At 44.3% G+C, this 23,489-nt stretch overlaps 3 protein-coding genes across 8 annotated transcripts in view; 2 read left to right on the top strand and 1 right to left on the bottom strand.

The window, feature by feature from the left end:
- The window catches only part of rnf220b (ring finger protein 220b), a 28,207-nt gene extending 24,688 nt beyond the window's left edge, over positions 1-3,519 (top strand). For 2 of the 3 annotated variants that reach the window (XM_085265595.1, XM_085265593.1), the window contains 5 exons: positions 21-88; positions 174-258; positions 1,916-2,024; positions 2,706-2,780; positions 2,866-3,519. In XM_085265595.1, the coding sequence (XP_085121721.1) occupies positions 21-88; positions 174-258; positions 1,916-2,024; positions 2,706-2,780; positions 2,866-2,937 (409 nt within the window). In that variant the 3' untranslated portion in view covers positions 2,938-3,519. The remainder of the gene's footprint in view (positions 1-20; positions 89-173; positions 259-1,915; positions 2,025-2,705; positions 2,781-2,865) is intronic. The other variant, XM_085265594.1, reaches the window with a different exon arrangement.
- A 646-nt stretch (positions 3,520-4,165) lies between these two features.
- guk1b (guanylate kinase 1b) lies at positions 4,166-9,186 on the top strand. Of its 2 annotated transcripts, XM_085266145.1 has the most exons (10): positions 4,166-4,323; positions 5,034-5,198; positions 5,307-5,422; positions 5,560-5,601; positions 5,918-6,037; positions 6,850-6,946; positions 7,956-8,094; positions 8,271-8,355; positions 8,432-8,517; positions 8,608-9,186. In XM_085266145.1, exons 3-10 carry the CDS (start codon positions 5,311-5,313, stop codon positions 8,638-8,640), a joined length of 714 nt encoding a protein of 237 aa, XP_085122271.1. In that variant the 5' UTR covers positions 4,166-4,323; positions 5,034-5,198; positions 5,307-5,310; the 3' UTR covers positions 8,641-9,186. The 2 variants fall into 2 exon arrangements, with proteins under 2 accessions (XP_085122271.1, XP_085122272.1); XM_085266146.1 differs by lacking the exon at positions 5,918-6,037.
- A 7-nt stretch (positions 9,187-9,193) lies between these two features.
- obscna (obscurin, cytoskeletal calmodulin and titin-interacting RhoGEF a) overlaps positions 9,194-23,489 on the bottom strand; it is a 39,594-nt gene continuing 25,298 nt past the window's right edge. The window contains exons 53-79 of one of the 3 annotated variants that reach the window (XM_085266142.1): positions 22,081-22,183; positions 21,863-21,992; positions 21,665-21,770; positions 19,305-19,413; positions 18,073-18,203; positions 17,879-17,991; positions 17,550-17,718; positions 17,359-17,446; positions 17,083-17,283; positions 16,940-17,000; positions 16,783-16,860; positions 16,531-16,703; positions 16,321-16,347; positions 16,077-16,229; positions 15,850-15,895; positions 15,699-15,776; positions 13,880-15,590; positions 13,632-13,757; positions 13,408-13,530; positions 11,815-11,982; positions 11,601-11,703; positions 11,470-11,505; positions 11,126-11,365; positions 10,612-10,835; positions 10,184-10,280; positions 9,854-10,003; positions 9,194-9,783 (exon numbers count right to left, since the gene is read on the bottom strand). In XM_085266142.1, the coding sequence (XP_085122268.1) occupies positions 9,600-9,783; positions 9,854-10,003; positions 10,184-10,280; positions 10,612-10,835; positions 11,126-11,365; positions 11,470-11,505; positions 11,601-11,703; positions 11,815-11,982; positions 13,408-13,530; positions 13,632-13,757; positions 13,880-15,590; positions 15,699-15,776; positions 15,850-15,895; positions 16,077-16,229; positions 16,321-16,347; positions 16,531-16,703; positions 16,783-16,860; positions 16,940-17,000; positions 17,083-17,283; positions 17,359-17,446; positions 17,550-17,718; positions 17,879-17,991; positions 18,073-18,203; positions 19,305-19,413; positions 21,665-21,770; positions 21,863-21,992; positions 22,081-22,183 (4,928 nt within the window). In that variant the 3' untranslated portion in view covers positions 9,194-9,599. Of the gene's footprint in view, positions 9,784-9,853; positions 10,004-10,183; positions 10,281-10,498; positions 10,514-10,611; positions 10,836-11,125; positions 11,366-11,469; positions 11,506-11,600; positions 11,704-11,814; positions 11,983-13,407; positions 13,531-13,631; positions 13,758-13,879; positions 15,591-15,698; positions 15,777-15,849; positions 15,896-16,076; positions 16,230-16,320; positions 16,348-16,530; positions 16,704-16,782; positions 16,861-16,939; positions 17,001-17,082; positions 17,284-17,358; positions 17,447-17,549; positions 17,719-17,878; positions 17,992-18,072; positions 18,204-19,304; positions 19,414-21,664; positions 21,771-21,862; positions 21,993-22,080; positions 22,184-23,489 lie in introns of all 3 variants that reach the window. The other 2 variants (XM_085266143.1, XM_085266144.1) reach the window with 2 other exon arrangements.

Below are 23,489 nucleotides of genomic sequence, written 5' to 3'. Positions count from 1 at the left end.
ATACTTTGGTTTGTTTTCAGCAGCAACAGCAGCAGCGTGCCGCCTGAATCCAGAGTAAACTTGGACTTTAATAAATGGTCAAATGATGGTGAGTTAGGAATAATGAGGCAGCTGAGCACAGTTCCTAAAACTATGGATGTAACTGTAATCTGCTCATTGGTTTGTGTATCCAGGAAGTCCGTCTACAAGCAGTGGAGAGAAACAGGATGGCAGTGCAGCCGGTCTCACTCAAACCTGCAAAAACGCTGAGATAGAGATGTGAGTTTGTTAGATCTGCAGTTTAACAGATTTATACACAAACTGAGAGACTGTTAAAGCCGGTCGCAGCCCGGGGAGTTTGTCCTTCCCGCTGGCGCCAAGCGCTTATTCATAGAAAGGTCTGATTGTTGGGTTTTCACCTTCCAACATAAAGCACACTGAAGCGACTGTTGTTGTGATTTGACGCCATATAAACAAATTTTAATGAAAAATTTCATTGGAAAAAGAAGTAAACAAAGAGTATTTTGCCTTTAATCCATTATGTCGTTAACCCTTTCATGCCTACTCTGTCATATACAGCAGAAACGTTTCTGTGAGTTTATCAGGCTTCATCAGTGTGCCCCCCCCCCCCCCCCATCTAAATAAAGTGCACAATACATTTTTAAGCAATAAAAAAGTCTAAAACTCATATCTGCAAATTTCTGTTAAAGCCCAGCGTATCATATTTCATACGTGTGTTTTTGTGACATCATCAGCGTGATTTTTTTTTACCCTCAAAAAATGATATAAATTGCATGAAACATTTTTAATGACTAAACTGCAAAAACATGGCTCATGTAGCAAATTAAAACTTTCACATGCCGATTAAGACTTTTGTCTAAAGGACCAACAAACTGTCCGTTATCAAAAAATGAAAGATTTCAGGGAGTTATTTCATGGTTCAGGATTTAAAGGGTTAAAACATGTCAGAAGGTTCGATAAACATTAATAAAAAACGAAGTTTTAGAGGTTAAAGGTAAATCGTTTTTCCCTGCTGCGGGCTCATGCTTTCCTGCACTCTGGACCAACATTTGTTAAACCCAAATTTCATAAATGGTTCAATTAATGGTTTGTTTTTAGCAAGTCTGACACACTTTGTTCAAGTTTCCAACGAGCCCATGAACTGACTTTCAGTCAAAGTGAAAGAATCCGTCTTTGTTGAGTATTTGATGGATTTTTGAGCCGGTAACTCTGGAGACATGAGAGGAGACGTGGTCAGCAGCCATGTCCAAAGTTGTGCCTCTTCAAATTAAAGTTTGACGTCGTGGAGGCAGGTTGATCCAGCTGTTGCTTGTCCCAGCATGCACTTGGTCCATCAGCCAACCAGAGGAAGCCATTCCTCTGTATCCTGGTCCTCTGTATTTATGCCATACCTGTTCGGACCGCCTGCTCTCACCAGCACATAATACCACACTATATCAGTGTGATGATGTCGTCAGTCAGGGTCTTAGCAGGTGATGCAGGCGTGTACACGTTTCATTGCGCTGAATGCATTGCATCCCATCTGTACAGTATGTTTGCATATAGAGTCTATGCTGTAATTGTGCGCGTGTATGTCTATTTCTGTGAGGACGCTGACACCTAACCCCCGCCCCGCTGCCCATGATAAATGAGACACCCAATGCAGGCAATGTGATTGCTGCTAAATTTCATGCTCAGTGTCCATGTTGGCCAGCGAATAATTTAATCTGTCTTCGATTTATAAATGACTCTCCAGTGTCTGCCTAACTCGTGTGTCCTCCCTCTCGTCCTCCTGTGTGTGTGTGTGTGTGTGTGTGTGTGTGTGTGTGTGCGTGTGTGTGTGTGTGTGTGTGTGTGTGTGTGTGTGTGTGTGTGTGTGTGTGTGTGCGTGCGTGTGTGTGTGTGCGTGCGTGTGTGTGTGTGCGCGCGCGCACAGGCTCTCGGAGGACTCCACGCTGACAACATTAGATGCACTTAAGGCTCGGATACGGGACTTGGAGAAACAGCTGTCTAAAGGAGACAGATTTAAATGTCTCATCTGCATGGTGAGTGTGGAGGCAAATTAAAGCAAAAGAGAAAAGAGCACAATTTCAAACTGTTGGTGTATGTTTGTTTCTTCATTAACATAATAAATACAGTAATATTTTTATGGAAAATGTTTGTCTGCGACTCCTCGTATGATCAGACTGTACTGCAGATGACCTTAATACTGTTTGATACACACGACAAATATTACAGTTTGCATCTGATAAAGCTCTGCGACATTTATTCCTTTAAATACTGACTCATTTTACACGGAAAGAATCAAAACACTGAACAATTATTCACTCAAATATTTATTTAGCCCAAATGCACCACACGCTGCTCTTCAAAGTCGACCCCAGTCTGAGACAATTTATTTGTTTCTATTATTTTACATGTAAAAATGTAAGTGATTAATTATTGGAAATATATAATTAATTAGTAATGAACAGATTTTTTGCATGGCTTTTTTTCTAAGTTAAATATTTTGTTGTGATTTTAAAAAAATTATTTTTAAAAATCAGTTACAAAGTAAAATATCACAGTGGGATGAATGAGATGAATAAATGAGAGATAATCCCAACAAACATTCAAGTCGCTTCCTCCAAAGCTCTGATTGTAGTTACATGTGGACACCTAGTGGCAGCTTTGTCGCACTGCAGGTAAACGTTGCTCACCTGCATTGTGCCTGTTCCTGTGTGCAGGACACCTACACAACGCCGCTCACCTCCATCCAGTGCTGGCATGTTCACTGTGAGGAGTGTTGGCTTCGAACGCTGGTAAAAAGCTGAACGTAAAAATGATGCAAAACATCCAGAACGAAGTAAAAGTCTGTAATAAAAGTCTCACCGTTCTTTTTCAAAGGGAGCAAAGAAGCTGTGTCCTCAGTGCAACACCATCACCTCACCTGGAGACCTGAGGCGAGTTTACCTGTGACTCACTTTCAGGGATTTCTTCTGTTTTGACCAATCAGGCTTGGACTTGTTGGGCAGCTGGCCTGTCATGCAAGCCCACCTTTCCCCTCTCCCGTCCCTCTTCCTTTTCCTCCTTCTTACCATCGTTGTTCTCCTAACAGCTACTAACTGAGTGCGACCTCTGACCTGTACAATATCCGTGTTTCTACTGCATCGTCCAGCAGATCAGAAGAAACCTCTGAAACCATCTGAGAGCTCAGGCACTGAGAAAAAAATGCTTTGAGACTATTTATCGATTTTTAAAAAAAATCTTTTTTTTCTGTTTTATGGAAAGATGATTGAACTGCAAAGCACATGTACATAATTTTGTGTATGTATGTTTGGAGTGGTGTGTGTATAGGATGTTGACTAGCAGACTTTACTGTACAGAGTTTGTCTTTGCTTAGATCACTTATTCTTTGTTTAGCTCTTGTAGGTTGGAAACATTTACAGTAATAATCATCACATGGGGACTTGTTCTGTCTTTGTTATTGGCGTATTTCTTTGTATAGGATCACTCAAATCTAATTTTATCAACATTACTAAAATAAAATCTGTGTCTAAAGGCGGTTGTTTCCTGAAAGCTTTTAACTGTGAACACCTAAAGAGTATCTGCTGCACCTGCCGCAGGTGTGGGCCGAGGCGTGAATGGCGTGCATTCCTGTGTTGTTGCCGTTTGTCGACAGCCTTATGATGGCGTGTGTGCGCCCTTTAAGAAGTGGGTCGCTGCGGGATTAGCCAGGCAGAGCCCATCGCAGCTCATCTGGAGTTGAAAGACTCTAAAGCCTGCTATTCTGAGCCTTTACTGCAAGGCCACTTAGGTTCAGACACATCACAGAGAGACGTAAAAGAGCAATGCGCCTCCGCCGTAGAGTGGAGCAAGAGACGAGTCCAGTTTCTGACGGGCAAAAATTAATGCACACGTATTGAAGTGAGCGGGGTTGTGAAACAAAGTCTGCATGCAGTACACACACAGGACCAAGAAAGACCCGAAACACTCAGAAACAAAGATTCTTCATCCTCAACAAACACGAAGCAATAATTTTATATCACATAAAACTTTTATTTATTCAAATAATTAATCATCAAGAAAAATATAGTTAACCTAGTATAACCTGAATGTACAGCAGCCAGGTAAATGTCATTTGATCAGATTCTAATAAAAATGAAACATTTATGTTAGACTTGGACGGCAGAGTGTGTTTCTCAAAACAAGTCAGCATGCCCCGACGTGATTGGTTAGTGAGCTGAAGGGAGGCGGTGATAATCCAGACTGACAGAGTCGGTGTGACACACACGCGCACACAATCATCTGTTACTCCACGTCCCTCCGACACAGACGACACACACAGAGACGCTCTGACAAAAGGTAAGATCAAGAAAACTCGAAGAAAACGAGAGTAAAACATTAGAATAGAATAGAATAGAATAGATTAGCTCTTTATTGTCACTGTTAGAAGAACAATGAAACACAGTTTGGCATCTCTCCGTTGTGCGTAATGCACAATAATGTAAGTATCTAAAGATGCTTGTGCACAAGTTATACACACGCATGCGCAAATACGGATACACCCATACATAACACACATACAGATAAGCTGTTGTTATCTTTTCAGGAAATGAAATGATGAGAACTAAGTGTTACTAGTGATAAACAGACCGTGGATTATCCTCCTGCTCGTGTGTTCGCTCCAACAGCAGTTACCTCAGTAACTATGTAACTGTAGATGAGGTCCCATCAGCAGTCAGCTGGTGTGCGAATGAAAGAGTGCTCGAACTGATCAATTCAGTCAAGGTGCCGAGTAAACCTGCTGCTGGGGAAGATTTTTGTGTTATTAAGTAATTCTGTTAACGGGATTCATCCGGTCTTTAGGTAAACGACTCACCTGTCCTGGACCTTGAGCGCCACCTGGCTCAGATCCAATTATCCCAGCTGACTGACCCCTCGCGGCTTCATTAACAGACATCCTTAGTGTTAACCTCCAGGCCTCTGGCTGTCTAACCAGTCAGCAATTAGGACGTGGACGCATTTTGATGCTTTAATTAAGGACACAGAAATTAATGTCAATTAATTCTTAGATTGCAACAGCAGCGATACGAGAGGAACAGCCTGCTTTTAACCCCACGGTGTGTCGAGAAGCTTGGATCAAAAGATTTAGCCTCACGGGACCTACGACGAGCAAACGGGATAGCTGAGATTTTTGCCAGGAGCAGCGATTCACAGGAAAAAGGGAGATTATTAAGGTAAAGCACCTGAAAGACACCATAGCTCACCTCCTGTGAAACGTGTTGGTCTGTACAAATCTCTAAGACATCCCTCTTCCCCCGTCTGCGTCCGTCCGTGGCTCTTAGGACGATGTCGGGACCGAGGCCCGTGGTGCTGAGTGGCCCCTCTGGAGCAGGGAAGAGCACTCTGTTGAAGAGGCTGATGAAAGAGCACGAAGGAGTCTTTGGATTCAGCGTCTCACGTACGTTTTTGTGCCAACTGATGCTTGGCTTCCTTTGCAAAACGTCCTGTCTGAGGAGGAAGCAGCAGCCTAATTCTGCACCTGCCAGTACCGGCTGTAAAGTTGACACTGATGTTTTTGCAATTCTTTCCCCGCAGACACGACGAGAAACCCTCGACCAGGAGAAGAAGATGGCAAAGGTACAACACTTATGAGTGAAACCCGGCTTTTTGCTGGCACTTTCTAAGTGGGTGCTCATGTTTAGTGCTTTCACGTTGTGTTAGGATCAATCACAAAACATCAGCCCTGCATCTGGATTTAAGCTTGCAGAGCTGAGATAAAAGTGGAGAATCTGACAAACAAGCTCCTTTTCATTTTGTTTCCTAGCCTCCCCCCACCCACTCCACACCCACAGCACTTCTTACTCCCAAGTGAACTGCAGGACTGGTTTGCCACCCTGTGAGGCTCCCTTGGTTTGGGATAAAGCTCTCTGTGCCTTTTTTGTTTTCTCCATAGGACTGAACAAGCTCCCCATGCTTCTGGGGGCTACTTTACTGCCCGTAGCAGCCGTCTTATCCTCTGAGGACATAGAAATGTCAGCCTCATGTCCAAATGAATCAGAAACCACAGATGAAGGTGATCTCAGTGTGATTCCTGATCACAGTGTATTTTTACCGCAGATGGATGGGGGTTACTTTCATCATCCTGGCACGTTGTGATTGGATTAATAGGAACTGGTCAAAAAATTGAAAATCATGTAAATATATATATTTTTAAAAAGTACAATGACCTCAGGAAGACGCGACAGTTTACACTTTGGAGTAACAAGCTTTTGAAAATAGCCCCCTGTGATGCCTCAGCAGTGATTCCCATTTCCACTCCCACACGTCTTTAGATCCACACTGGTGTTCCCATTTCCTCTTTTTCCCGATAGGCAACATGCAGGAGAACAAAAGGTTATTTTTAAAATCCTTTTAGAACTTGTTGCATCCATTTTATTGCATTCTTTAGTCGAGGTCCTTTAAACTAATACTGAGTGATGAACAGGTTTCCAACTTTTAATAAACGAGGATTTTAACATGAGCAGAAATATCCGCACTTTGTTTAAATCCCCGTGACCTGTTCTCGTGCTTATTATCTCGTTGTTTTACAGTGTTTCTCTCCAAACTGATGCTTCAGTCTGACTCCTTCATGTTGTCATGTAATGATTGCTTCGTAGTAACGTGTTTGCTTTTGAAACTGCCCTGTGTGGGTCTGTGGGTCGCGTGTGGACACACGTGGAGAATGACAATCACAGTTGAAATTAGGCTCCGACACGCGTGATCAGCTGTGACAGGCTGTTACACCGTGACAGCTTTGCTACACTGTAGTGAGCTCCTGCTTGATTTTGCTTTGATAGATCGTTTTCCACGCAGAGCTCGATTCATTCCACACGTTGCTCCCCACAGACTATCACTTCACAACGAGGGAGGCCATGCAGGAGGGTATCGACAAAGGAGAGTTCATTGAGCACGCTGAGTTTTCTGGCAACATGTATGGAACAAGGTAAATGGATATGTGTGAGATATTTCACGCAGATTCATAAACACTATGACTTGCATGCATATTCTCAGAGGGGGGCTAGCCCCGAGTTAACCCGCTCTCTGTAACACTGCGTGTGCAAACCGCTCTGACGCGACAGCTTCTAATCTCGCGCGATTTCATTTGAACTGAACTGAGTTTATTTAAAAGCAGAACTGATCAAACTTTGCTGAGGAAACATTTGCAGGGACGTGAAGCTCGTTTTACGTCACGAGCCACGCACAGTCTTTCTGTGCAGAGAATTACCGACACGTTTAATCAATGAGACATCTTAATGTAAGAAAAAGAGCCACGATGTCAACAGTGTGTCAGAGTCTGACTACATGCTACAGAAATGCAGCTGCAGTAAATGAAAGAAATCGTCTCGTTGGGCCTAAACTGTGAGAAGAAAATGTCTGAAATGACAGAAATCTATAATTGAATTATGCAGCGAGTGTGAGTGGAAATCAGTAGGAAAAGCTGTGACACTGGAGAAAAGTCTGAAGCTTTCTTTACATTTTCCAAAGTGATCCAGTGGGCTGGTCCTGCCTGACGCTCCACACCCAGGATTCAGGGTTTGACTGATCAAACCAAACGCATTTCTGCTGAAAATACAATAAGATATCAGTGTCCTCATACAGGCTGAACTTAAGTCATTAGAAATGAAGACCGAGCCTTACATAAATGTCACACTGTGGGCTTAGTAACAAGGATCAAGCGGCTACATAATAGTCTGGTGACAGATGGAGCTTTAACCCCCATTAGGTCAAAAAGAGCAACGCTGCGGCTCAGCACCTTGTGTCACATTTAATCTCTTCCTCTTGTTCTGAAGATAACGCTCACTCTCTGAGTCTGAGCAGCTCGGATCAGTGCAGCGATCCTCTTATGCTCTTACCAGTCACTTCGTGTGAGAAGCACAAAATTACATTCAGTACCTGCTTGGATGTTTCTGCTCACGTGAACGGCACGGCTTATTTGACTCCTGTTTGTTCAGTAAGGCTTCTGTGGAAGACGTGCGAGCCAAAAACCTGATCTGCATCCTGGACGTGGATATCCAGGGGGTGAAGCGGATCAAAGAGACCGACCTGAACCCCATCTACGTCTCCATCCAGCCTCCATCTATGGACGTGTTGGTAAATCCTTTTATTGTGATTAATCCACAGCATATATCGATTCTTTTCTTGCGCTTTTAAGATGTATTATTTCTTCATATTTGCACTTTGAGCGTGCTTTAAAAGTGTGACAAGACTTCACCTGGTAGTAAGAAGCAGTTACAGGTAGGTGCTGTGATTGTTCTGTCGTCTCTCAGGAAAAACGTCTGAGGGACAGGCAGACGGAAACAGAGGAGAGTTTACAGAAACGTCTGGAAGCGGCACGCGTCGACATGGAGCTCAGTAAGTTTCCCATCATTTCCGGCGGAACGTGATCCCGAATGCAAAGCCAATTATTGCAATTTGATTTAATTTCTAGGTAAGGAGCCCGGAGTGTTTGATGCTGTGATCATCAACGACGACTTAGAAAAGGCCTACGAGGAGCTAAAAGAAATCCTGGATGAAGTAAGTAAAAGCAGAAAGTCTCTTTGCTCCTTTTACTTTAAACTCATCAGATGATTGGTTGAAGTATTTGTCACCTCTCTCTCTCCACAGGAAATTAAAAAAGTTCAGGAGGCCAAATCATAATAAGGAAATAAGCAGGCTTTCAGCAGGTGGACAGGAACACTGATGTGTCTCTGACTGGAAAAGCTCCATCTTCACTGGAACACGTGAAATAAGAAAAGCTCTTCCTCACGCTCAGCTGCATCCAGCTGCAGTTCAGACACACAGATGGAAACGAAGAGTCTGGACCGACGTGTCTCACATGTCCTTTGTGTTAGATTTAGTAAAAGCAGTGGCTGATATTAGGTGTGTAGTCCTACTTCATAGATTTCTGACATTTGGCTCAGCAGGTACGAATAAAACGCCACATCCAGCGCTACGTTCGGTCTTCACAGGCTGGCACAGATCTGCTTTAGCTCCACATCTAGAAAGTGTTCAGATACTAGGACTTCTACCCGAAGTAGAAATAAATTCAGTCTTAGTCGAGTATATTATCAGGATGGACTCGTGCACATGAACCACAGAGCATCTGAAAATCACCGTTTGTGGTAGATTTAATCTAAAATGTGTTAGAGCTGAAATGTTCGTGTGTTGAACTGAAACGAGACAGAATAAAGAGTTTTAGGACAACGACTGAGCACTTTGAGTTGTTTAATAATGATTTAATCGACTAACTCCTGTAAAGCTTCACATAAAATACTGCATTAAATAAGTTTTACGGAGACAGAACTGCAAAGCCAAGCATGTCCGTCCGTCTGCCAGAGGAGCAAAACAACATTTTGATCAACTTTCCAGCTCATGCAGCAGCACCGTGCACACCTTATGTGATCACACGTTATCCCTGATACGCACAAAATAAATCCCCAGACTATAAAACACAATCGAACACAGAAGCAACTCATTAAGACGCATCAACTTTTAAAAATCAAACGTTTTTCTAACCGGGCTCCAGGTTGGCAGACACAGAGCAACACTTGAAGCACAAACTGCTGCAGGTTTTCTTCTTCGTTGAGAAAGACGATGGTAACTTTGGCATCGTGGCGTCACTGGCAGAAGGAGGGACCCTGAAGCTTGGTGCGCACCTGATCTCGTTTCTCCTCTTTCTGCTTGAGGTAAGCTTTAAGTTTGTCGGTGGAGAAGCACACTTTGGAGTGACGGGCTTTGTGTGGGGCGCGATGGGCACGGAGCCACGGATTCTGGAGACTCTCGGCTGCAGTGGGTCTCCCCCTGCAAAGTTTTTTATCATGTCAGAATGAGTGCTAACGTGTGAGTGAGTACACTCTGGGAAAAGACTCACCAGGATTTGTTGTTCAGGCTGCTCTTCATGAAGTTCAGGGCTCCCTCAGACAGACCCGGGTAGCAGCGTCCAAACTGGATCTTCCCTTTCCTGATGTTTCTGTCGTGATCCCAGCTGTGCTCCGCATGAAACGGGCTGTCAGCACTCAGCCTAACGTAGGGAAGGATAAAGATGATAGTAATTCTTATTATAACAGAAGTCAGTCTGTAGCCTCCTCACACCATGACGTCTACAAACCCACATTTATCAGAACAGAACAGCCCTGCTACGTGTGGGATTGTTCTCAGATGATGAGATGTAATCCAAGTTTGAATAAACCTCTTTGCTTACATGATGAACGACAAAACTCCAACAGCCCAGATGTCGGTCTCTGGCCCAACACCCTGACCTTCGAGGATTTCCGGAGCTTTAGGAAGGATAATATACACTGAGAGAACAGACAGACAGAATATCTTTATAGAGAGTGGCACATTTACAGGCAGTGCATCTTTCTGTATCAGGAAAAAGGCTCAGACCAAAAAGAAATGGATAAAAGGATAAGAATAGACTTGGGTTTGTTAGACTATGGGAGCTAGGGTCAGCTGAGGTGGATGGAGTTAGGCGGAGTTATTTCCATCAATCCGTCCTCCGTAAAACAACGTGTACCTTTGCTGCAGGAGTCTGTCGGAAGGCCACGACAGTCAGAGGTTTAGTATGTTAGACCAATCAGAATGCAGCGTACAACATTTAGTGTGAATTTAAAAAACACACATCATTACCTCTGCTGTCAGAAAAGCCCTGGATGTGCTCGATGTTTAAAGGCTGTCCGGGCGTGAAGGACTGAGCCGAGCCAAAGTCAACGACCTTCAGGTGGTTACAGTCGTCCACCAGCATGTTGTCCGACTTCAGGTCCAGGTGGACGACTCGGCGGCCGTGGAGATAGTCGACCGCACTCAGGATCTGAACGAGCAGCTCGGCCACTTGAGTCTCTGCGTACAGATCTCTGAGAGGACGCAAACACAGACGTGATGGTCAAGCTTGACGTCAGCACCCGAGGTGCCATAACTAATGAATTAGCACAGAAATATTAGCTTAGCTTGATTTTTTTACATTTTGATATACAGTTCTGTTTGTTCTGCTTGATAACGTCTATTTAAATTCTTAGACTTCCCATCTCAAGCTCATTCATGTGTACAAGTTCTAACCTGAAGCTAGACTGAAAGACGAGGACACACGAGTGTTATTAGGAACTATGCTCCTCCTTCATGGCTGATGTTTTTGAGCGTCGCTTACCTCGCAGCCAGGCTGTAGAGGAGCTCCTTGCCGGGACAAAGCTCTTCTACTAACACGAGGTAGCCGGAGGTGATGAAAGCACAGTGCAGCTGAACCAGGTGGGGGTGGTGAAGCCTCCTCAGCAGCTGGTACTCCTTCAACACCAGCTGCCTCTGCTCTGCTTGGTAAGGGGTGATCTTGGCCGCAAACACCTGGCTGGTCTCGGCGTTCCTGCACAGGGTTACCACGCTGAAACGACCCCTGAAAGATGGATGGATGCAGCACTAAGTCACAACATAAATCACCCAAGGGCACTTTGCATAGTAAGGCCAAGACCTGAGCGTGTAAAGTGAGGTTTGGCTTACTGGTTCTGGTATCCTGTGTTATCATGCACACTGTTACTACCAACAGAAGGAATCAGCTCTTCAGTTATAAAGATTAGAGAAACAAAACATAACTTTATTGAACTGCTGCAGCTCGTTGTTGGATGTCTCACCTGTTGATCTCAGACAGGAAGTTGTAGTTCTTGTGTGCTGCTTGTTCTGATCCAATGACCTTTGACCCCAGTGACTCAGTCTGAATGAGAGGAATGTGGATCTCTGTATAACAAACACAAACAGCTGTTGCACCATGTTTTCAAAAAGAGCATAATAACAATGACGTGAAATCATAAAAAGACAACGTCCAATAGGAGACAGCGTTTCTCTTGCCTTCAGGATCAGTCGCCATAACAACGGGAGCTGAGGCGTCACTGAACGGTCCTGCTCCCGTCTTTGTGACACGACCCACCCTGAACACGTAAGAAGCTCCTCTCGGTAAGTCCTCTACCACGTAGCAGCTGTCTGCCACGTGCTCTGACAGGACTGTCCACTCCGCCCCTGTGGAGACATGAAACCATGACGCCAGTGTTGGTGCCGTTTTACAAATGATGTGTTTGCAATACATGCACACACAGGTACACTCCTCCGTAAGCATCACACTCAATCACCACCCAACCCTCTGCTCATAACCTGTGACCTCCTATAAGGAGTGCTGCATTCAACTACACTGTTTAAATTTAGGCCCGGGGGGTCCAACTCCAGGCCTCGGGGGCCGGTGTCCTGCAGGTTTTAGATCTCACGCTGGGTCAACACAGCTGATTCTAGGGATGCAACAATACCGATTTTTTCAAACCGATACAATAAATGGTAAATGGCCTGTATTTATATAGCTTTACTAGTCCCTAAGGACCCCAAAGCGCTTTACACATCCAGTCATAAGATAAGATAAGATAAGATAAGATAAGCTTTATTAGTCCCACACGTGGGAAATTTGTTTTGTCACAGCAGGAAGTGGACAGTGCAAAAGTTATGAGGCAAAAATTAAAATACAATAAGAATAAATACAGTACACAGCTGTACAGAATAGAATAAAATAAATATACAATAAGATAAAAATAGAATACAAATACAAATACTATATACAACTGAGTAAAAATACAACGATGACAGAAAGGATTATTGCACTTAGTAGTCATCCACCCATTCACGCACACATTCACACACTGGTGATGGCAAGCTACAATACCGATACTTGGATCCGAGTACTGGCCGATACAGAGTACAAAAACCTATCGGTTCATGGTATCGGTTAACTTTTACAAGTATGAGTACACACGCATTTTACAGTATCGGCCCCGATACCGGATACCAGTATTGGTATCGGTGCATCCCTAGCTGATTCAGATGATGAGTTCAAGCCTCTGGAGAACTTCAGGACATGTTGAGGAGGTGATTTAGCCGTTTAAATCAGCTGTGTTGGATCAGGGACACATCTAAAACCTGCAGGACACCGGGCCTCGAGGCCTGGAGTTGGACACCCCTGATTTAGGCAATGGAAAACACCAATAACACAGTGCTATTAAAATTCCCTGGTGTTTTAGACCAGCGGTCCCCAACCCCCGGTACCGGGCCTCGAGAGTCGAGGCTCAGGAGTGAAATTTATGGTTTTCAGGGTTTTAGCCTTATTTATTTATCGTTTTGATGGTTAACTCTGTTCCCTTCCCCCTGGGTCTGTTCCTGTATGTTATGAATAAATCTTCCTTCTTCGGTACCAGTACTGTTTTTATTTTGTTGTATTTATCCTCGACACCTTAAAGGTAAATATTGTCGGACATAAACCGGTCCGTGGCACAAAAAAGGTTGGAGCCGCTATTTTAGACCATAAAAATATAGTTTAGTCATAATGGAATAAACACTAAATAATTTCTTTTTCACACAAACAACAAAAAACACATTTCTGTCCTGCCATGTCTGCGAACGCACCGTCCGTACAGTACTGCACGCAGTAAGTGACGGGATCGCTTGAGCGAACCGGCCTCCACGCCAGGAGGACTCCGCCTCCATCCAACTGTAGCACCTCAGCCTTGCTGGGGCGAACGGGCAGGTCTGAATATTAACAAAGGGTAACAAAAGAGCATGTTCTCAAAGCAACAACTGTGATGTGAAATTTAAAGCAGATCAGTCACAGAATGTAACCTTTGTCCGACCTTTCTTTTTAAACGCAGGTATTTTGAAGGATGGTAAGAGCTTTGAGCTCCTCCTTTTGGGACTCTCGAGGCTGCTGCTGCGCCTCCTTTCAGGTGGAGCGGGAGCTGATCCTTTCACTATTGGACCTGTTATAAATAAAACAGGAAAGAGCAAATGGTTTTAACTTCAGATTGAATAATACAGGATATCATTTCACAACAGTAACACAACGTAGTGCTTATACTGAGGTGCATCTGCGGTGCCTCACCTCCTTCACTCACATCCTCTTTACTGGAGGATCTGGAAAAGAGTTTGGTCAGACTTGAGGCTGACGCTCTCATTCTCTTCCTTAGAGACATGGTGGGTGTATCAGGCTTCATGATCTCGCCCAGAGTTGGTCCTAACTCCGTGTCCTCCAGATGGGAGTAGGAATGGCCAGTCCAGGATTGCCTGCGGAAGATGTTAAGCAGTCCCAGTTTTGGTGACCTTCCTGTAGGTGGTGGAGCTTCGAGGGCTGGAGCAGATGCGTGCCTCTGGAGGCCGTGACCCTCTTTCTTGTCCCGGGCTCTGGGAGGCCTCTCTGGAGCCTGCAGAGAAGAGAGGCTGGGACTGGGGCTTGGCATTAGCGGCGTCCCCAGCTGACCTCTGCTGTTTGTGGACAGGTTGGGATTGGAGCGTGTGCGATTACGTGGTGGTGCCCGGGGAAACGAGCTTCGGGGTTTTACTTCTTGGAAAGAGCGAGGCGATGGTGCAACGAGGCGCTCACCCTGATCATCATATCCATCGCCGTCTCCTGATCTGTATCTCCCTCTGAGACGACCGTGACTCAGTTCTTCACTGGAGCCGAGTCTACTTGAAGACTCAGAGCCACCATGCTCCAAAGTAAAAGACTCAGCCAGAGACCCCTGGGAGCCAGCAAAGTCATCTCCCTCCGTCTGTGCTTGGTCCAAGCTCGAAGGAACAGAGGCTCCTCTAAAAGCCTGCCTCACCTGCACAGGAGTGACAGAGCCTCTTCTCGTGGCTCGCTGAGAATTTGGGATTGTCAGCAAGTTTGTCCCGGCCACTTCATCGTCTGTGAAATCTTCCTTTAGACTTTGCGACCCTTCTTCTTCACCGGCGTTCGCACGTTTGGGTGAAGTGGGAGACCGACGTGAATACTCATCTAGAGACCTGCTCCTTCTGTGAGGTGGTGCGTTAGCATGGGCGAAACCCACCCCGCTGTCAAACGAGCAGGACTTCTGCATTGCGGTCTGAACGGATGCCCGTCTCTGGCCACGGCTGGTCTCCGTCTCATCCTCCACATATTCAATAAGAGGCTCGTTGAGGCGTCCTGAGAAGCTCCTCCTGAGCGGCTTGCGGCCCCTCTCCTGCTTCTTAGCTTGAAATTTGTCCCTTAATGTCATGTGTCTGGCAGACAACGGCGAAAGCTGATGAGAGTTGCTATAAAAAGTGCTTCGGATGACGCTTCCCCGAGGAATACGACCTCCGTCACTCCCTGAACCCTCGTCCCCATCCGACAGGTAGAGCGATGGACTGCTGTCCTTGCTGGACCGACGTTCCCTCTGAGGTGTCCTTTGACACGATACTTCCGACGATGCGACCGATTGCCTGCTCATACTCCGCTCTAATACAGTCCTCCTTCCTACTATCTCTCCATCCTCTTCCTCGCCTAGTGTCAAATCCCCTTCCTCTTCTCCATCCTGGTGGAAGCTGGGAAAAGGATCTGGGATCTGTGCTCTCTCCATTAAAGGATCATAGTCTTCCTCTGTTTCCTCTTCCTCTTCAGTCTGGCTGCAGTGCTGGAAAAAGTCCCAGGAGTCAGCCTCGTCATACTCCGACGAAGAGCCACTGCTCGGGGAGGTACTGCTGTGTTCTTGGGGCTCTCGGGGCACCGTCACTGCCGTCTCCCTGAGAGGAGCATCTAGTAGCTCAGGAATGGGCCTCAGCGTGAGCACCGACCCAATGCATGTCAGAGAACGCTGAAGAGAAAGAGAGCACACTCAGACAAAGATGTTTAACACTACAGGAAACCATCTGGTATTTCCTTTTGTATCCAGGCAGGTATTAAAGCTGCAGCAGGAACTCACCTGCCACTTCCTTTTTGAAATGAAGGCTTTCAGACTCCTTGTATTGATTTCATCCGTGTCTTCTCCTGCATGTTCATCCTGACAACAGTCCCAATGTTCAGTAAGTTTGACATTCACAGTTTAAAGGAAACACCTGATGATATGACCTCACCTGGATCCAGTCATGGCCCAAGCACTCAAAGGCAGACGGTCGCTTCCTAGGTACAGAAACATCAGAGACATTCTCTGTTTCACCTTAAAGCAACTGGATCCAACATAATGAAGCTATAAGAAGCTTAGCAGCGTTAGCATCACTGACACAGGGTACTTTCTGTCGTTTGCACATAACTTTAAAAATATCTCACGAGCCCACGTAAAACACCAAAAGCGCTTCCTTACTCTGGGTCAGGCTGAAGGAGCGTGTGGAGAAAGTTCTTGGCTTCCGGGCTCCTGTACATGACATCAGGGGCGGCCCAGTTCAGAGTGCCCTCCCCCACCCTCAGCAGTGTGGCGCGGTCAGTCTCGCCCACAAAAGGGCACCGACACACCAGACTGTCCAGATAAAGTTTAAGAGTCGTTACATTTTTGGATGTTCTGTGTTTTTAAGATTTCAAGATTGCTTTCAAAAGGCGGAGATACATACCAGAGAAACGCGACAACCCCCACGGCCCTGACAAGACAGAAACGATTCAAACGTTTTGTTTCAACTTTTAACTTTTGTGCACTACTGCAAATAATCGTTTACTTTTATTTAAATCTCCGTATAAAACTAGAGGGTTGGTTCTGCATCTGGATGTAGAGAAATATACAGTATTTGATTTATATCTAAAATACATGTAGCCGTTAAACTCACCAAATATCAGTGGCCACAGTTACTGGTTCTTGGTGAACAATTTCTGGGGCAACAAATTCAGGCGTCCCAAACATGCTGTACTGGTGCCTGGATGTGTCTATTTCCTGGCAGAAGCCAAAGTCACAGATTTTGATCTCGTCTCTTGGGGGATACACCATGAGGATGTTTTCAGGCTAAAAGGAAGAAACATGAAAAAGAGACTTCGTGAAAATAAATCCCAGAGTAAATAATGCAATGCAGCAGAGCGCTCACTTTAATGTCCAGATGCAGGATGTTCATGCTATGAATGTGACCAACTCCCTCCAGAATTTGCTGTATGAATGACTGAATCTGAAATAAGAAGACACAACACGTGTCATGCACCTTTTCTGCAAGACTCAAATCATTTAATAAAGTAAATTAAATATACCTCTTTTTCTGAGACCGATCCTTTCAGTAATAAATGATCCAGAAGCCCGTGAGAACAGCAGCTAGAAAAGCTGTTAAAGAACTCACAGCTTCAATATGTGGTCAAACACACAAATTAACTGTAACACGTAAGAGGTAGGATACATTTCTGTGATCAGCACCAAGGTGCGTCTGGTGCAAAAGAAGTCCAGCAGACAAGCCACTCGGGGGTGAGCGAGGCGGGACAGCAGGTCCCTCTCCTGGAAGGCCCTGGTCCGAGTGCTGCTCCGCAGAGGCAGAAACTTGGCAGCAAAGACTTCAGCGGTCCTTCTGTGGACGACGCGCTTCACTACTCCGAACGTTCCCCTAAAACACAGAAAGATGATTTACTGCACATGAAATCTTGGCAAAGATAATGCTAAAGAGAAAATGCAGATTCACCTTCCGATTTCATCGTGGACGTCATAGACAGAGAACAGCTTCCTTCTTTTTCCCAGCTCCACCTCTCTCTCCTGGAACTCCAGGAGTCCTGCAGGCAAAAACTAAAGCTGCAACTAACTCCAGCGCTGGAAACAACAAACGCATGCTACAGCGACGAGCAGCCCTTTGGTTATTTTGAGCTCCCGTGTTACCTTCTTCCACTGTCAGCTCAGCCTGACACGATGCATAACCAGAGTTGTTGTGAGCGAAGCAGGCGTACATCCCACTGTCCTCACCCTCGGTGCACACTATGGTTAATGAGCAGCGGGCACCATGTTGTCCCATCCTCACATTCTCATTGGCTGCAAGCTCCTCTTCATCCTATTAATGTGAACCAGCAGTTTCATTTATAAATAAGCTTTCAGATTGAAACCAGCGGTTTGTGATCTTAGAACAATGTGATTCCCTGTTACAACCTTTGAAGAGTTGATATAGACCAAAAAATCCGTTTAGAAAACAACTCAAAAAACTCTGCTCATACCTTGTACCACTTTATCTTAGGTGCTGGTCTTCCTGTGATGATGGCTGTAAATGTCGATGGGTGACCCGGCTCTACAAACAGGTCCTCGATGGGTATCTGGATAGAGGGAGGAGCTAAACAAGAAATTTGATTCATGAGCTAATCATGTAAAATGTGATATTATTCTGCATGTTATGAGTAGGAGGCAAGGATACCATCTGCAATTTCTTGTATTTGCTCTGAGATGTAGATCTCCTCTTCTTCCTCGAGGTAACACATGGGCTGCTGTGCTGCTGGATCGGCTGACGTGGGGGCGTAAAGACTCACTTCAGCACCACCCTCAGCGCTGGAGACAAACATTAGATTAAGGACACAGTTATTATCAGAGATGGACGTTACTGTAATCCGATTACTTTTTTCAAGTAACGAGTAAAGTAAGGGATTACTATTGCAAAAACGGTAATTAGATTACCGTTACTTTCCCGTAGGAACGCTGCGTTACTGCGTTACTAAAACCGTGATTTTTTGCGAGAGTGTCTCATGACAGTGACGTAAGCGAGTGCGACGTTCGTGACAACAGCTGTGTGCAGATCAACAATGGATCATATATCGAGTGCAGAGAGAGTATGAGCGTGCAGCGTTTAAAGCGTGGAAGTACTGACCTTACTTTGAGTTTGACTCCATAAAAAGTGACAAAAACATTAGTGTCCGCTGTGCGTGGGAAGAAAACTTCTTTTTACAGCGAAAAAACCCCTAAACTTCCAACAAGCACCGAGTAGCTACGACGTAATGGGAAACTCACAGAGAAACTCGCGGATTCTTCCACTGACCGCAGCACACCTGCACCAGGGTAACCCTCCGCCTACCCCACTCCTGCTTTACAGGTGAAAATAGAGCAACAGGACCGCTGAGTCTTTGACTTTATTTATTTTCTGCTGTGTTTTACTTGCATCTATTTGAAAGACTGAGTGTAAACACACAAAATATTTTATTTTATGAGCTGGAATGTGCAGAAAATAGGTTTAAATGTTAAACTAATTTCTTCCAGTCAGAGAATGTTGCAGATAATTTAATGTTTGCTTGATGCATAAAGTTAAAAGATTAAAACTAATAAAACAAGTTTTAAAAGGAGACTTTTCCATCTGATCACATTTTGTATGATGGATTATGCAGGTTGTAAATCATGTTTTTAAAAAGTAACTAAGTAATTAATTACTTTAAAAAATAAGTAATCAGTAAAGTAACAGGATTACTTTTTGGGGGAAGTAATCAGTAATTAGTTACTGATTACTTTTTTCAAGTAACTTGACCAACACTGGTTATTACACAGTAAATGCTTAAAATCCAGATCTAGTTTCACAAGCAAACCATTAAACAGAGACAAACATTCAAAACATGATCGGGATGTAATGTGGAAGCGAATGTCAGTGCATAAAGCTGAACTTACTGTTCAGGACTTTCCGGAGGAAAAAGCATCCTTGCAATAGAAGTTGGGTTGAAATCAGCCTGTAACCATTTCTTCACAAATGCAGCAGACCAGCCCTCTGAGTCGGGATCTACGAAGATCAAAACCAACTCAGACAGAAAACAATGGCAGTAATTATATATTTCAAAGGATTTTACTCTTATTAATATGTTGAAAAAGGAAACACGTAGGGTACATTACCTTACAGCGCAGGAACAGCAACAATGTGCTGTGATCCTTACCTTCAGCCTCTGGGTTGGATCTTACCAACCCACCACATCAACAGGACATGGACACATGCCCCCTGCTAGACGGGCGCAAAAGTGACACTTGCCCAGCACATGACCATCTTTTGTTCACAGGAGTGAAGAGTTAGCTGGGCATGCGTTGGCAAGAGGAGAGAGGAGGATGCTGAGTGGTTATTTGTTATCATGACAATGATGACTTACATGGAACTGTCCATGTGAGGAACCTCCTGCTTTAGGACCAGTACAGGGAAGATGAGAAAATACGTAAGTTACGGACAATGGAAGGACAAACATGGCGTCAACAGTCCAGAAAATATAGATATACTTAGATCGTACATGCTATACTTACAATGATTGCTCTATTCTACTGTATTGCTCTGCTTTAAGTGTGGATTCTGTAGCAAAACTAGCAGAGTTGGAAAATCACTGCATAATATTCAGTAACAGCTACTTCCAAGCTTTGTATATTTATCTGTTTAGTTTGAATCCATGCCTTCTGTGAACAGTGGAAATGTGATGAAACACACAAAACGTTGCATACGGGGTCTTCTCATGGGATGCTGTGCAGTAAGGTATGGTGTCTATGTTGAATGGTAGACACTAGATCCCATCGTTATGGCAACAGAACAAATGTTAGCTTTGAGAACACCATGTGATCCTAAAACATTTCAGACGTCCCATACATGCAGAGGGTGACGTGCTACAGCTCTACAGTCTGTTATTAGAGAAGATCAACAATGACTCAGGTCTGAGGAGCTTGGAAAGAAAAAAGCGTCTGGACTTTCACCTCTCATCCGAGAAGCTTCCTCAGTTCTAGGGTCAAATGGTGGAGAGTCCCAGATTTACACACCTTGGGTGGAGTAATCATTAGGGGGTCCATGTCCCTCTTGGTGTCAGCGTCCTGGGTCGGAGCGACCCAAGGTCCCGGAGCAGTTATGAATTATATTATTATTATTATATATGTATTTTGTTATTGCTGTCCCTCGTTCTCCCTGCTTGTAGATATATGTGTGTATGTAGGTGTGTGGGTGTGGCCCTGGCAAGTGATTGGCCACACCTGAAGTCCGTGACACACCTGCAGCTGATCAGGCCTCGTCGGAGGAGCTACTTGAGAGTGTGGTGGAGCTCTCTCCGACGCGGGATCATTGCGTGAAACTTCCAAGTCAGTGTGTTAATCCAGGAAGTACTGATCGTGTTTGCCCGCGGGAGGAGGAGCGTGGAGAGGAAGGACAGCACGCACAGGGTGTGCAGAGTCACGACAGCGGGGAGCACGAACACTTGGGGGGATACTCCCACAGGGCTTAAATCTGGGACTCTCCACCATTTGACCCTAGAACTGAGGAAGCTTCTCAGGTGAGAGGTGAAACGTCTTCAAGCAACTTAAAGAAGTCCAGGCGCCTTTCTTTCCAAGCTCCTTAGACTCCGATGACCTGGATGACTGAGAAGCTTCACAGACAATGACTCAGGTTTTAGATTAGTATTAGAGAGGATGAGATATTTATGTGTAAGTTGGTTTTTGCTGGAAGATGGTAGTTACAGATACTGAGATGATATGGATATGAAGTGTGCATTTTTCATGACGTGCCAAATGGGAAATGGGTTGATGGTGAATAAATGTTGACGTGGTTTTATCTCGTGTGATATATGACAGTTAATAGTTAGGATTTTGCATTTGCTACACAGTGCAAATGGAAACTGCATCAACTCTGTGGCATGCAGCTACAGTGCAGACTACACCCAACGCCATAATCCTTAGGAATCTAGTGACAGCTGGTAGGGTGGTGGGAACTATTCATGATGTGAGTGTGTGTGAAACGGGGAAAGGAAAACGTGAGTAAAGTCTGAAAATGGTGTAAACTTGATCAAATGAATGAAGGGTGGAAAGGTGAAACTGATCCAAACTGTTTGTAGTGAAGGGAAGAGATGTCACATGGTGTGATGTAAGAACAGGGTGACTGGACAATGGCATGTGCTTCACCCTTTCTCCAACGCAGCTGAACTAGTGACAGTGTGACCCCCACCCACTTAAAAAGGCTCTTATGGGTTCCCATCCTAGGTGGAGGATGTTAACTTCATTGGCTGTAACTGTCTTACCTTTAGGAGGTAAGTCCTGTGATTGGTCATTCTCGCGGTCAGTCGGGGGGACATAGGCGGGGCATAAACCTGCCTTGCACTTGACGCCACCAAGTTCATTCCAAAGCTGAACAAAATAAAACATTTTCATACATATCAAAGGCAGAGCTCTGACATTCGTGACACCAGCTGTGTTCACACATGGACGATGTTTTATACCTCACACTCGTACTGCCCAATATCTGCTTCAGTTGCCCTGACGACGGTCAGAGACAGGATCCCGCTCCGTGCATCATTCATAATCAAGTATTTCTGCTGGTCAGTCAACTCTTTGCCATCCTTCAACCACCTGTCAAGAGCAAGCAGCGCTGCATTCAGAAACACAATAGTTGCAAAATCGTAAAGCGACTACAGCGGTCAGCTCTGCGCTGCGATACCTAATTCTCGGTAACGGAGTGGTGAATGTGGAGCAGGAGAACTGGATGTCCTCTCCTTCAATGAGACAAGCACTTTCCAGTCGACTCACAAATCTGGGTGGAGCTGGAGAAAAGAAGCATGAAAAGATCAGGTTTAGCCTAGAAACAACCACAAGCAGCAGCTATTATATTAATATTATAAGAGGTAAGTATTCACACTACAACCTGGGTTTGCCTCTTATTTGTAATTTTATTTAATTTAATAACTGTACAGTACTCTGTTTATAGTAACCACTGTCCTTGATGTAAATACAAAACTGTATGTTTCTTTCCTGTGTCCTGTTTGTTGTATATGTGTCTTTCTGGCTGCTGTTACAACCAAATTTCCCCTTGTGGGACAATTAAAGGATTATTCTATTCTATTCTATTCTATTCTAGTAACTCCGGAGCTCTCAGGGGAAATGTTCTTACCCTTACCCTTTGTAGGCAAATTTAAAGTTGGATTTATGAAACGTGCATAACGGTGTATGTTGTTGCATGTTAGTAAATCAAAATCATTCAGACACAGCAGCGTTGTGCAATCAGCATACTATCTGCATACTATCTGCATACTGCCCCGCTCCATTTCTCTGCAGAAAGAAGCACAGATGTGAAATGGCAAAACAGGTGACTATGGTGTAAGAACGAAGCCCGCACCTCTCAGGCAGGGAATAAGGTCAGACTATAGAAAATTACACAATGCTGTCTGAGGTCCAAGGAGTAAGACGGAAGAGGTGTAGCTTTTCAAAGTGTTTCGACTGGAGTGACGAAACATTTAAAAATAAATCAATAAATAAAAAGCGACGAATATGATTTCCCCTGAGATCACTGCAGCTTAAATAAAAAACACAAAGTTGATACGAAAAAGCCCAACAGACCACGAGAAAGAAGAGAAACAGGTGGAAGACACGGACAAGGTGCCGTGTGTCAACCTAAAAACAAAAACTCACTACAATGAAAAGAAAGATCCAAATTCTCAGCATCAAGAAATCACGCTGCCGTGATGGAAGTCATCCTGAAGAAAGGTAATGTTTAAGCTATGATAAAATAAAATAACGTATAGGGGAATATGTTTAAATTACAAAGGTTAAAGGCCACATCGCTACATTTAGTAATTTGTTTAATTTACATGTTTTCTTTTTGTTGCAATTCTGTGCATTTTGTTGTTTATGCTGTTTAAAAAAAAGGACATTTTTGTAAATAATAACCAAAAGGCAATAATAAAAACAATAATTATTGTTGTTGTTGTTAGTTGTAGAAGTAATGGTGAAAGCAGTAGTAGGTGTAGTAGGTGTAGTATTCATTTTAAAGATTTGTGTTTAAATTCCGAAGGCAACCAAGAAGTTCTTTATTTGTTTTACGTCTAAATGTGTTCCTAATATTGATCAATC

The sequence above is a fragment of the Mchenga conophoros genome, linkage group LG23, assembly GCF_057382185.1.
Source record: "Mchenga conophoros isolate Kocher_MC1m ecotype Shallow Benthic linkage group LG23, M_conophoros_male_GT1.1, whole genome shotgun sequence".
In the NCBI taxonomy this organism is placed as follows: domain Eukaryota; kingdom Metazoa; phylum Chordata; class Actinopteri; order Cichliformes; family Cichlidae; genus Mchenga; species Mchenga conophoros.
This window is presented reverse-complemented; position numbering and strand designations above follow the sequence as displayed.